Source organism: Medicago sativa, chromosome 2 (assembly GCF_051527215.1).
Source record: "Medicago sativa cultivar Bolivia chromosome 2, Bolivia_mono, whole genome shotgun sequence".
NCBI lineage: Eukaryota > Viridiplantae > Streptophyta > Magnoliopsida > Fabales > Fabaceae > Medicago > Medicago sativa.
The window spans coordinates 26,638,273-26,652,307 of record NC_140750.1 but is presented as its reverse complement, the minus strand read 5'-3'; the positions used below and the strand labels follow the sequence as shown (position 1 = coordinate 26,652,307).

Sequence of the window (14,035 nt, the reverse complement as noted above, 5' to 3'; positions counted from 1 at the left end):
AATTGCTTTGTGTCGTTCTTATTCTCTCTCTCTGTTTTATTCCGCTGCATTTAGATTCTGATTATCACTTCAGAAGCTGTCTCACTTAGCTTCTGATCAGTGTATTCAGTTTTTAAGAGAAACGAAGAATTTTTCAAAACACAATTCAACCCCCCCTTCTTGTGTTTTTCTCACCTTCAGTGTCTTTTAACAAGTCACACCTTAAGGTGTGATTTTCACTTTTTAGTTATAACTTTGCTAAAAGACACTTTCATAAAAGTAAGTTGGTGTCTTTTCGCAAATGCTCATAGAGTAACTTGATAAAAGACATCTTCATAAAAGGTGTCTTCTATCATAACCCTATATATATATATATATATATATATATATATATATATATATATATATATATATATATATATATATATTCGATCTAGGTTTTTACACTTTTTAAAACATAAAGGAGAACAAATTAGACATATATTCATAGTGTGTGTTACATTTATTTATTTATTTAGGATTCACTCCCATCAATTATCTTTTTAAAGGATAAAGGATAAGGAAAAAAAATTGATATATCATGAACAATAAAGATTGAATTTGTTACACTTTTTTTAATATATTTGAATTTACTCTTATCTATTTGTTATATGTGTTATTTGTATTTAAAGTTGATGGTAATTTGAGAAAGAGAAAAAGTCAGCCCAAAAAGAGCCAAAATGGGCTATTTTCTTTATCTATACTATATATAAAGAAAACAACCTTTTTCAGCTCTTTTAGGCTGACTTTTTCTCTTTCCAAAAATGCCCTCAATTTACAATACAAATAAAACATGTAACAAATAGATGATGATAAATTTAAAAATTAAAGAAAATGTAACAAACACGATATAAATTATATATATATATATATATATATATATAAATGTATGTATGTATGTATGTCTGATTTTTTTCTTTATTATTTAAAAAGTGTAACAAATTACTCCCTCCGTCCCATAATAAAGCATAAAAAACTCATTTTCTTTATCCCAAAATATAAGAAAAAAAGACAAACTTTTATCCTATTTAATCTTGTTTTTTTAAAATATCTCTTTTCCAAGAATTTTTTTTGTTTATTCTCATAAAATTAAATGCAAATTACATTTAATTTTCCATCAACCAATATACTAAAAGTATACACATTCGGATTAATGTTTTCCGATATCATTCTATTAAACAAATCAACAGCATCTTTCAATTTACCAACAACGCAAAAGCCACTAATTAAAGAACTATAAGTGACAACATCAGGAGAAATTCTCTTAGCAACCATTTCACAATATAAATCAAAAGCATCGTTAACAAGTCAAACAGTATTGAGAGAGGAAATTTGTTGTTCACACCATTAATAAGGCTGAAACACACTAGTAAATGACCGTAATACCCCTCAGCAGTTAACTGCCGTCGGTTTCTTATTTTCTCAGTGTACTAAAAATATATCGAAGTAATAAAATTTATAAAGTTTGTATCCACATGGACTGTTTTAATTTCTACTTGACAAAAGCGTTAAAATAAAGGATTTAACAAATAGCGGGTATGTAAAGCATATATTTGATTGAGTTCAACAGCAAATAAAAATAAAAATAAATGGTTTTGAAAAATATAGAGATAAAAAGTGATCAGATCTTTCGAATCAATTAATTATCGATGTTTTGTAAATTGCACCTAGTCTCTACAATTATTCTCCTAGACTCACGACAAAATTAACAAAATATTTTTGATCAATCCCTTGACTAAGAACACACTTCTAAAGCTACAACACCCTAATCCCTTAGGTGAGTTCGTAACCGTTGAAGGCTTTATGAACGTTAATTTTTATGTCATAACCTAACAATCATCTATCCCGTTAGATTAACCAGAATTATTAGATCTAATTGAATAACTATGGTCAGTAGTCAATTGATATTTGAATTCAGTTTATATGTGATCGTATACAAAAAGCATCAAGAGCAAACAATTCTGAATAAGACTAAGACTAAGATTATAATTGCATTGAAAAGAGTTTATACAATCACATGGTTCAAACAGCTCAAATTAAAATCATCTAAGACCTAATCAAGAAACTAGCCACACATGATGATGAAACTAAACAACATAAAATAAGAAGATAAACCCGAAAGCATCCTCTGTTGATACGTTGTTGTTTCCAATCCGTTGATGCTCTTGTGTGTGTGTGGCTTCTTTCCCTTCTCCCCCTTGATTGTGATGTGTGATCCTTCCAAAACCCAAATCGTGATCATACCGTAACGTGAATGAATTCCTGATGTCCAAAGTGCCTCCTTATAAATGCTCTCTTCTATCCCACACTTGTGTTGCGTAGACTTTTTTTATTCTAAGGCCCACTTCTATTGTTTTCTTCAAATGCTATTCTTTACACCTTTATATTGGCTCACCACATATTTTATTCTTTTGTTTGGTTGGCTACTAACTTTAGCAATAATAAACCTGTAATCTCAATCTTTTGCTATTTGACTCAATAAATTAAAATTGACAAATTTATTCAAAATGACTTTAAATTAAATACTAAACTAATAAAAATGGAATTAAAACTTAATTAAAAAGAATCTAAAAATAATGAATAATCCGAAAATGAGTTTAGAATTTATAATCCTAACAAAGAGTATTTTGGAAATAAAAATAGAGTGTGAAAAAACTAATAGCCATTTATCGATTGGTTAACTCATAGCCTCAAATTACACAGCCTTCAAAAATATCACGGGCATTTTATGGAACGTGAGACTATAAAGCAAGACCAAACGTCAGAAACCAATGCAAAAGCAACACTGAGAGACACTACAAAAAAAAAAAAAAGCAACACTGAGAGAGCGGAGTTGAGATCTGTACCAAAACTACTGAAGATTAAACTTCACTATTTCAACATTCAGGTTCCTCTTTTTTATTAGTATACATTGTTCTGTTTTCTTTCAACGATGAATTATTGATAACTTGTTTCTTATATGTTATTGGATAACTTCACCAAGTAGCTTTATAGGTCTGACTTGTTAAATAAAAGCAACAAATATAATTTAAATCGTAAAAATTTAAGCAGGACTATTGTTTTTATATATGAAATTTTAGTGGTTACCATCTTGCTACAACTTTGAAGCAATTTAGCCTCTATTGTTAAAAAGTAGAGTATAGCCGATAAATTATCTGATATTGAATTTATGACGTTTTTAGAAAATGGAGGCAACAAAACCAAATGGTTATGAGCATGGACTGAAGAATGAATTGATTGAAATGCTTGAAGGAGTGGTTCCAGAAACTAGAATTAATGATCATTGTATCTATAAAGTACCACCAGATATTCGCCAAACTAATCCACAAGCTTATACACCTCAAACTATTTCCATTGGTCCTTTTCACAATCCACATGGCTTAAGTAGTGACAACAACACTTTGCATCAAATGGAGGAACTCAAACTCAAATATCTCAAGGGATTTCTAACTAGAACAAATCTATCTGTGGATGATATTGTTTTAAAACTTGAAGTGTGGGAAAATAGAATTAGAAGCTGTTATGCAGAACCTGTTAGCTTAAACAGCAATGATTTCTTAAAAATCATTATAATTGATGCATGCTTCATAATTGAACTTTTTCTTAGGTTTTTTACAGACGGAAGTTTCCCTATAATTGGTGACGTTAATCGTGACTTATTACTCCTTGAAAACCAGCTACCCTTTTTTGTTCTTGAAGACATATACAAATTAGCTAGTTTAAATCGTGATGAATTTCCCCCATTTATTACGATTACTCTAAATTACTTTGGTGGCTTCATTTTCAACCCACAGAACATACACTTAGAAAGAGCACAGTGGCCAAAACACTTCACAGATCTTCTAAGAACTCTTTCGCTGCCATCATCATTTGATTTTGTACAAGAAGAAATGGGAAATGCAATTGAAAATGTATGCAGTGTGAGCCAATTATCAGAAGCAGGATTAGTATTTCAAGTAAGTGGTAAATGCTTACTTGACTTGGAATTTGATAAGGGCGTGTTGAAAATGCCATGCTTTCATGTCCATGATACGACAGAGATACTCATGAGGAATATATTGGCATTTGAACAATGTCACATATCAGATAAAAAATACATTACTCAGTACTTAATTATCTTAGATTTTCTTATTAATACGGAAAAGGATGTGAGCATCTTAGTTGATAAGAACATTATTGTCAACTGGATGGGTGATGCTAATGCAGTGGCTACAATGGTTAACAATCTTTGCAAAAATGTCCCAATGCCTAGCCTCAATTTAAAATATCTATCTATATGCGATGAGTTAAATCGTTTCTATAAAAACCCTATGAATAAACATAAGGCTACCTTTGTCCGTGAGTATTTCAACACTCCTTGGAAAATAGCATCTACTATTACTGCTGTATTGCTGCTCTTATTTACGTTCATCGAGGCTGTATGTTCAATTTGGTCATTATTTAAAAAATGATACAATTAATATCATGTAATATGTTAATCCTTAGCTACTTTGTTAATTACAATAGTACGGTGATTTTCTTAATAGTTTGTCTGGGTGCAACGGAGAACTCAGAACTACAGTGATTATAAATCATTGTTGGATTTAGGTTGTACACTTAATTCTTTCTAAATATATTGCTTTTTATTTTTACAAAACATTTTAAATTAAATACACGTACTCAGATCTGTGAGTGCAAATTTACACCCATGTACCGAATCTATTTAATTTCACACTTTCGGTTTCTTTTTAATGGAGTTCTCTTTCCTGCAACAGGGGTTTATTATATCATTGGCAAAGATGCAAATCAAAATCAATTCAAACTTCAATCGACCGACATTGCTTTTTACATGGTTATAATTTTAATATTTGATACCATCAAAAATTGTGCAGGCTTTTCAAATTTGATGCGGAAATTCATTACGAAACATTAAAAATCTAATTGAATGAGGGTTGAGTCTAGGTATTGGGTTACGATGGTGATTAAATCAATAAATCGGTGGGACTGAATTTTATGGTTATCACCACATGGTGCTTGTTAATAGTTGTTTCGACGTCAACGATGGCTTTGATTCATCATGAGGAAAAGCAAAGATCGGGTGTCTCTCAATTTTTAATACTGTTACAAAATGAATATAGGGGGCATATCACATAAGGAGGCTTAATACTGTTACAAAATGAATTTACTTCTCTGGGATATTTTGGAAGTTTGATTGCATTAGCATTCATATATATATATATATATATATATATATATATATATATATATCAATAACTCTTACAAAAGATTTTAGCCAAAATTGCCTGGTTTCACCTGTTCATCTCCATTCCGATGGGTTTAGTTTTTTAAATCCGGCCAATTTTTTTATCACGTGGATTTCCCCTTTTCGCGGAAGCTTGGCGGAGACAGTTTTTGAGTTGATTCAGGTTTGTTACTCAAACTGTTTTTTGTCTTTTAGGGGAATTTTTTGTCTTTTTGGTAAGATACTCCCACATCATAATCTTCTATTTTGTTTTGTTGTGAAAGTACAGATTCCTTTTGTCTCATGGGTGTCTCTTTGTTGAAATCTCCCTATTGCCCTCTTTGTAGTGTATAAATAGTTGTGTGTTCTGGTTGTTTTGTTCAGTTTTCTCGGTCCCCTTTCTTTTTCTGCTTCATCTGGTTCTGATTTTCTGGTTTTTGTTATCGGATTTGAGATGGATAACTGTTTTCATTCATTGGCAGTTGTTGCACCTGAAGGGAGGGGTGGCGTTTTAAGGTCAGGGTCCTTAGGATACGACCCTGACCTTAATCTGTTCAAGTTTTGCTGATTGATGAGAAGTAATTACTTTCATTTTGTTATTCATACTAGGTAGTGATTTTCCTCTTTGAATTATGTAATTGTGAATTATATCCTCTGTTATTGTTATAGGGTGCCACAACTAGGAAACAATTGCTGTATGTTTTTTTTTAGAAGAATTAGGACCTAAATGTGGAAAGTAATCTAAATACAGTATTGTATACTAATGGAGCTACTGTATTGCAGGTAAGTTTCTTGCCGACAGAGAAGGTGGGTTTAGGGATTGGGTTTGTTCAAGTCATTATCATTTTTTGTATTTGATTTTATGCTCATAACATGTTTGTGAAATTGTCTCAGGATAAGAAACTAATGTTGAATCTGCACAAATAACTTTTGCAGATTTTTCATTTCTCTAGATTATCATGTAAGTGCTGATCTTCTTACAATGGACTATCATTTGCATTGCTGAATCCTTTGTTTTTATTTGGTTAGTATTTTTAAGCTCCTCAAACTTTACATATGACAGGTGGAGCAGTTCCTAAAAGCATTCAAGTTGAAGAATTTTTATTTAGGTGTGGTTTTGTCAACTTATGAATTTATAGCTACAAATGAAAAATGGAGAATAATTTATGCAATTCGAGAAGGCAGGTTTGAGTTGTTATGCCATAGAACCTCTTATTATTTGTTTAAGCCATTGTTTTGAAGTTAAAAAGTTTTTTTTTTAAAGGCTTTGAAATTAAAAAGTTGTCTCAATGTTTCATTGTTTATTTAAGTTAGTAGAACTTTGACTTTTTACTTAACACCAATTTTGTTTGACACAATCAAATATGTAAATGACACAAGAAATATGAAATATGACTTTTACAATTGTTGATCTTAATAGAGGAACAGGCTTAAGTTCACCTGTCTTCCTTTTTTCTTCTTCTTTTTAGTATGAAAAGCTTCTCACCATTTTTTTGCATGTATAAAATGACATGTCTATTTCCTCATACAAACAAAAATAAAATTCCAATTATGAATTTCAGAGGTCTTTTACACTTCTCCTTGAGTTAGTACCGCATATACTTTTTAGCATTAAAATTTATTGATCCCTTTGTTTTGAAGCAAACAACCAAACTCAAGAGCTTTGCAAACAAGTGTGATGAAGTATTATAACTAGCTTATTTGATAAACACTTTAAAGTGATTTATGTAAAGTGATGACTTCAGCTTATTTGATTTATCTATTTATTTATAATTTATAACTAGCATTGAATTTCATGGAGACTTATTATATCTTTATTTTCATTTTCTACCTTCTAGATAATGAGTTTGAATAACATGAGATAGAAATCAAGGTTGGGATTAGTAAAAATCAAAGGGAATTCACAGCTTTTGTTCTCTGCCCGTTTGTGTTGAGAGACTTCATTTTGGCAAGACATGTTTTGAATTTCATATTTGTTAGTGTAGATAAGTGATAAAATAATGTTGATTTTCATATTTTGAATTTCAATAACTCTTTCAAAAGAGAATAGCAAAATTGTTTACTATTGAAACACCAATTTAGTGAGTTCGGTTTTCACTCAATTGTTTAGCTTGGTTTTGTCAGATTCAATTGCCTTTTTTCTGTGAAAATCTGTTGTACTTCTGCTGTTGCATTTTGTCAGAATGATATCAATTTGATTGTGTTGTTTGTTATTGTCTGAGTTGCAGATAAGGCATTTGTTATTGTTGTTAATTACTATAAATATTTGCATATGGGATGGATCTGCTCATGTATCAAAACCTCGCTGATATTACTTTTGTTGTGCGTTTGTTATTGTCTGAGTTGCAGATAAGGCATTTGTGCAGAATGTGATGAATATAACTAGGCTCTTGATCAATCCTGACATTCCAGAGGCTCTTCAATTGAAGAATGGGTATGTTTTTTTATTGTATATCTATATAACTTTGGAAATTTTCTGATGTAGATGTCATTGTATATCAATTGTTGTGACGTGTGTGCTATATTTCTGGGTGGGCTTTGATGGAGTTGAGACATCCAAGACTGTTAATGGATTGGTTGAAGGAATTTAGGAGGAATGAGAGTTATGAATATGACTGTGGTTGGGTGGTTGATTGAAATGCAGTGTAATTTGGAACGGGAAGTGATTGTGTACAACTAAAGGGAGATGGGATTATTCTGGTAGTATTAATTGTTGAGGTTGTTGTCGTTGTCTATTCTTTTTACTATGAAGCCATTTCCTGTGTGTAGATTCAGTTGAGTTTTTTTTGGTTGAAGTAGATTCAGAAAAGTTTTTTGAAAAGGAAAACAATTTTTACCAAATATTCTACCTTCTTTTGTTATGACTTGATTTTTTCTTTATATTTATTTTTTTGGGTTTTGTTGGGTACCATTCATCTCGCATGTTATTTCTATTTGGCCTTTTTTTTTGTTGCAGAGGAGTTTCATGTCGAGCCTATTTGTCCACACAAGATTTGTTTTGCTTAATAATCAGTCACTTTCATGATTGTTGTCCTGAACAAAGGTATAGGCAATGAGAAACAAACAACTGCATTCATACTACATTCTCATGAGTATAGCCACAATTGATGTTCAATAATGAGAAACATGTTTAGTTGAAAATGCATGACATCTATGGGACAATATTATGCTTTTGGTTATTTTGTTTTATTTCATTGCTTTTTGCATTTTTGTGATTGTGAATTGGTTTGTAATTAAAATAGATAGCTTCTATAATTGCAGCTTCGTTTACAAGCAATGGTCAACTACACTCTGCAAATTATAATGTATTTTGAGCACCATCATCATTTTCATATATCATGCGGTGTTTGTTTTCCAGGTTGGTGTTTGTTTCCCAGCTTAGGACTTTCAGTGAAAGTACAAAGGTATACCAACTCATTTCTTCATCTTATATCTTTCATTCTAGGGAATTTTTTTTTAGCTTTTAGAACTTTAAAATCTGACCTTTTTTGAGTTATAAAGCTTTATAATCTTAAAAGCAGGTTACCTTAAAGTATTACTTTGTTAAAAGCAGGTTACTTTTTCAATAGGATTTTAAAGAAGTTTTTGAACTTACATATCTGACCTTTTTGAATCTATGAAGCTGTATTAGTTAGTTTAAATCTCCATGCCGTTTTACAACTTCGAAAACTGAACTCTTTTAACCGTGTAAAGTCTTACTTAGTTTAAAGCTTCATTTATTTTTAAAGAGGGTTTTAAAGAGAAGAAGAAACTAACTAATATAGAAGATGAGGTTAAATTGACACAAGTTTAAAGATTGATGAGACATTTACGTGTAGTAATGTAAATTTCGTTATGAAATTTTGTGTTGAATGTAAATAGAGTTTGAGAAGTGGAAAAGTGTGTGAGTTTGAAATTAAATTGGTTGACTTGGACTCCTTGAGTATTCTTTTCTTTCATTACATGATTGATATATAATTTGGGTTGTCTCATTTGGGTGCATGAGTCCTCTTTATATTCCTAAATTTGTGATGATCCTTGAGTCAAGAGTCAAGAATAATGATTCTTTGATCTGTTTGGATCTATTAAACACTAACTTCATGAAATATTTCAGTAACTTTGTTAGGTCAGTCGAGTGTTATTGAAGACAAAGGAACGAAGAAGTATTGATGATGAAAATACAAAATAAGAGGGATAGAGTCGCGGACAAACTCAATGACCTGCCTAGCTGCAATCAAGAAACGTCTATGGAGAAGCACCTTATGCTTGATAAAGCAACTTCAGCTACAACATTTAATTTTAAAAGGTTTACAAGAGGTGGATATACTGTCAAATAAATTTACAGTCATGTTAGTTTCTCTACAGATTTGGATTTTGACTCATTTTTTATGTAACACCTACTTCTCATACATTATCTATATGCAGTTATTGAGCATATATGATATACACCTAATTCATGACATTACTTTTGCTCTGTACATTCTACTCCAGAATTGACATCATTTGATGGATGATGACTCTTTGGTAAAATGTAATGGAAAACTCTTTTTATAGCTTAGCTTAACCCCATTTCATAATTATATTTATATAGGTTATGTTTGAAAATGAAAAGTTATAGTATATCCAGTATTGATTCTTTCATATACTCATGGATTGTTTGATTAATGCACGTGCTTTTTGCAAAAATGTAAGCGGATAGGCACTAATGAGTTATAATACTTTGTAAATGATATATACATGCTTTGATGTATCATTCTTTCTTGACTCTGTAGAAATGTTCAGCAAGCCGTTCATGATAGTCTATTTGCTTCACCAACAAAAGCATTGAATAGCAAGCTTTCAATTATATTTAATTGAAATTCGGAATTTAGCTTTGTTTTCGTGGATCGATTGTCATTTTAGATCAAACTGGACAGTGCAATGTCCCAATATAAAAGAAGAAAAAAAAAACAAATTAAATTGGTGTGTCATCCATTTCTAAGGACAAATGTATTGCGTAAATGTTGGTTTATACATATTATTTAACTAATAAAAATGAACATGTCGTAGAAGAATTTTTTTTGTTGGTTTATACGTATGAAATGGAGAATCGATGCAAGCATATTTTGTAGATGATTTTAAAGTTTTAGTGTTCTTAGCTTTTGTGTTCGTGTGGTGTGCACATCATTTGATATGTGTCATGTCATCGGTTGTAACACACGTAATATTTATTTTTATACAAATTGTCGTGTAGATTGTCGACGACGTGTAGTCGAATGTCAACTGTTTTCCACCCGTGCATCGCACGGGCACGACACTAGTATATAACATCACAAATACCAAACCATCAACACTTAGAAAACGCAGGATAGAACCCTCAAAATTGAAATTGGGAAGAAAAAAATTGAAATAATTCAAAGATAGAAGAAGGCCCCGTTTGGATAAACAGCTTATATTGATGCTTATAGCATTAGAGCTTATGGCACTAGAGCTTACATCATAAGCTCTTATACTCAATAAGCTATTTACGTTTGGATATGTACACTAAAAAGTACTTACATAAATTGAAGTGTTTGGATGTGACATTACATAAACAATTATTGAAATTTTAAATATTTTTAATTTAACAAAAAAATTAAAGAATCGAACCACAATTATAAAAAAAAATTTGATAAAATTAATCAAGTTGTAGAAAACAATATTATAATATATTAATTTATTTTTGAGGGAATAATATAATTAATATAATATATTAATTATATATATATAGTATAATCAATATTCGTCCTTAAAAAAATATATAGATATTAAAATATAGTTTGTTACCAAAAAAGATAAGTTAAGTTTGTTTTTTTTATTCAGTTTCATTTTGTTACGTAACAAAAAACTAATAAAAATCTTCCGTAAAAAAAAAAAAACCTTAGTTACGTGTGTTACTTTTTTTTTTTTGGACCAAAAGTTACGCGTGTTACTTTAATAAGATAAGTATATAGCAATTTTGTTACTCATGCACCGCCAAAGATAATAACATTATAATTAAAATATATGTTTTGAAAAAGTGGTTCCAGAGAGAATCGAAGGAGGTTACATAAATTCATAAGCTCCTTGTTAAGCCGGAGGATAAGCTGAAAATTTAGGCTTATTAAAATATGGCATAAGCAGCTTATGAAACTACGATAAGCTATTTTTATTTATTTACCCAAACACCTTTAAAAAGGCTTATGGGAGTAGATAAGCCCACATAAACTCAAAATAAGCCAATCCAAACGGGGCCGAAATTAGATGGAATTTGGAACCGCAAACCCTGAAGAGAGGGACAAGAAAAATTAGGGACGCGTGAATGATGGAAAAGAGGGAGAGAATGGTTACATGATTGGCACATGAGTCACTTAAGTGGTGTTTTCATCTCATCCATTGCTTTTAATCCGATGGCTGCAATTTATTCTCATCATTCTCACATAAGTTACCCATTCTCATGTGATATGCCCCCTATATATATATATATATATATATATATATATATATATATATATATATATATATTTGAAAGATGGATGGACTATAGGTGTAGGCTTCTATGGATCTTGTCCCATGCTGTCCAGTAAATCTAATGTCCATGTCTTGATACTAGAAAGAGTAGAAACATGGCCAGTCATAAATAATTTGTATGATTAAAACGAAGCTTTTTTAGTTTTTTTTACCGAAACAAAGTTAACTATTATCATTAATCATCCAATGTTCAATACAAGAAGGATAAGAATCAAAAATACGGTGACTAGCCCAAGAACAGGCCGCCCTAGCTAAACTATGAGCAACCATGTTCGCTTGTCTCCTAACAAACTTCACCTCGAAGTTGGAATGTAAAGATAACTGATAAATAATACTAGAAACAATAGCTTAGAATTCCGAATCACCCTGGCACGAAGACGATAGAGCTTGCACTAGAGTAGATGAGTCGGACTCGAAGACAACCCGGTCCCATCTGTTCGCATCAGCAAAGTGAAGAGCCTCAAGTAATGCTACTGCCTCCCCCTCCAAAACTGTCATATTTGCCCGCTGCCATTTCGTTTGAGCCCGAATAAATTGCCCGCGGGAGTCTCTAACACAACACGCAAAAGATGTAATATGGTTACGGTCATGGAACGCGGCATCCACATTGCACTTCAACCATGTCTCGCGTGGTTTCTCCCAAACTGAACTGTTACCTTGCACTCTATTCTGCCCGGGTTGCACAACCGGTTGTGGGGGATGTTTATGAACCTCTTGCCATTGCTGCCATGCATCTAGTGCCGTCCTCCCAATGCTTGTTGAAGTATGATGAGCGGCATTCCAAATGACATCATTACGTGCAGCCCAAATTTGCCAAAGAAGTGAAGCCACCCGACCAGCAATGTCTCGGCTTTCGGAACGACATATATCAAAAACAAAATCTGCGAAACTGCTCACAGTTCCAACTCGCGATTGCAGCACAGTCGAAAGGTCTGCCCAATACCAACTCTCACGCGCCACCATACAACCCACAAAAGCATGCCAATCATCCTCAACATCCGTATCACACCAGGGACATATCACCTCACATTGTACATGCCGTGATTGTAGTTGGAGACGCGTCGGAACACACCCTTTGCAAATCCTCCATAACAAATTACGTGCTTAGTGAGGGGAATTCACATTCCAAATTCTATGTCACTCTCCTTCAACATGGAACCGATCAAAAGCTTTTTTAGTTTACTAGTAATTTTTAATGATAAAATCTTAAGTTACTTGTTAGCTTATACATAATGACCACAAATTCATCACCAGAAGCTACGAGAACTCCTAAAGCCACAAGTTGAATTCACATCATCTGGCAGTTACATAAGCTTTATAAATTTTAGGTTTAATTGTAAGTTTGGTCTTTCATGTTTATTTTTGGTTTCAAGTTGGTCCCTTATGTTTTAAAAGTTTCACATTGGTCCCTTATGTTTTAAAAGTTTCAAGTTGGTCCAAAATGTTACTCAACCCTTTTATAAGTTATTTTATAGTAACATTGTTGTGGACCTGCAGTCCTGTATCACTAGTTTAGCCAATGGTTTCAGATTGTACTATGTCATATTCATTATGTTGCATAAAGGAATTGTAAAAGCGTTGTTATATGATAACCATACACCGATCAAAGGACCTTATTATTTGTTCACTAGCTTAAGTCGACAACAAGACTAATCATTGATTCGACAACTCTTAGAAATCACGATTGGACCTAACACAACCCTGTAAAACCAGTTTGTGAGGTGAAGATTACCCCCACATAGAAATACTTGTCCAGATCATCTCTCAACCAATGTGAGATTCTTTAACACATCCCTTCACGCCTAAACTTTATTGGTCTTGGTGCGTGGATATAAATGTTGGGTGGCTTGATAGCGGAAACCTAATAGCATAACATGTAGCCCAATGGATCTTTGAGGAGACTCTGATATCATCTTAGAATTTGTCCCCACAAAACTGACTTGCAAGGTGAGGGATGTCTTTCTTATCAATAGTCGTATCTTTTATATGTGGAACTTAGGTTTTTCGCATTACACCCCCTCCCGTCCTGCACTAATGGGTTTGGTGTCTGCATATAAATGGAGGGTGACCCGTGATGACACCTTGTCATCTTAGTTTTCCTAGGTTTTTTTGATGACATTTTGGGTCATTTTCACTGTAATTCTGGAGCTAAGAGCCACAAAAGAGCAAAAGAGAAGGCCTAAAGAGAAGTCAGAAATCGGTTACCGAAATTGAGCATCAGTAACCGATTTTGCTGCTGATTTTCACGCCCTCGTCACTGGATATTTCGGCCACCGATCCTGTATTGTG

The 14,035-nt window shown here is 32.3% G+C and overlaps 2 protein-coding genes and 1 long non-coding RNA gene across 25 annotated transcripts; 2 read left to right on the top strand and 1 right to left on the bottom strand.

Moving 5' to 3' along the window:
• The first annotated feature begins 2,798 nt into the window (after nucleotides 1–2,798).
• LOC146945871 (UPF0481 protein At3g47200-like) lies at nucleotides 2,799–4,521 on the top strand. The gene is made up of 2 exons (XM_085748860.1): nucleotides 2,799–2,905; nucleotides 3,201–4,521. Exon 2 carries the CDS (start codon nucleotides 3,204–3,206, stop codon nucleotides 4,467–4,469), a length of 1,266 nt encoding a protein of 421 aa, XP_085604986.1. The 5' UTR covers nucleotides 2,799–2,905; nucleotides 3,201–3,203; the 3' UTR covers nucleotides 4,470–4,521.
• A 732-nt stretch (nucleotides 4,522–5,253) lies between these two features.
• On the top strand, nucleotides 5,254–10,530 carry LOC146945870 (uncharacterized). 23 transcript variants are annotated; one of them, XR_015026528.1, is made up of 9 exons: nucleotides 5,254–5,423; nucleotides 5,722–5,848; nucleotides 6,023–6,046; nucleotides 6,134–6,200; nucleotides 6,303–6,424; nucleotides 7,589–7,673; nucleotides 8,196–8,282; nucleotides 8,598–8,643; nucleotides 10,452–10,530. It is a non-coding gene; the product is annotated as an uncharacterized LOC146945870 (long non-coding RNA). The 23 variants fall into 23 exon arrangements; XR_015026527.1 differs by lacking the exon at nucleotides 10,452–10,530 and adding an exon at nucleotides 9,991–10,415; XR_015026531.1 differs by lacking the exon at nucleotides 10,452–10,530 and adding an exon at nucleotides 9,991–10,415 and having other exon boundaries at nucleotides 8,501–8,643.
• Nucleotides 10,531–12,094: 1,564 nt separating this feature from the next.
• LOC146945869 (uncharacterized) lies at nucleotides 12,095–12,709 on the bottom strand. Its single transcript, XM_085748109.1, has 2 exons — nucleotides 12,331–12,709; nucleotides 12,095–12,237 (listed from the first exon to the last, which is right to left on the bottom strand). Exons 1-2 carry the CDS (start codon nucleotides 12,707–12,709, stop codon nucleotides 12,095–12,097), a joined length of 522 nt encoding a protein of 173 aa, XP_085604235.1.
• Between the last annotated feature and the right edge of the window lie 1,326 nt (nucleotides 12,710–14,035).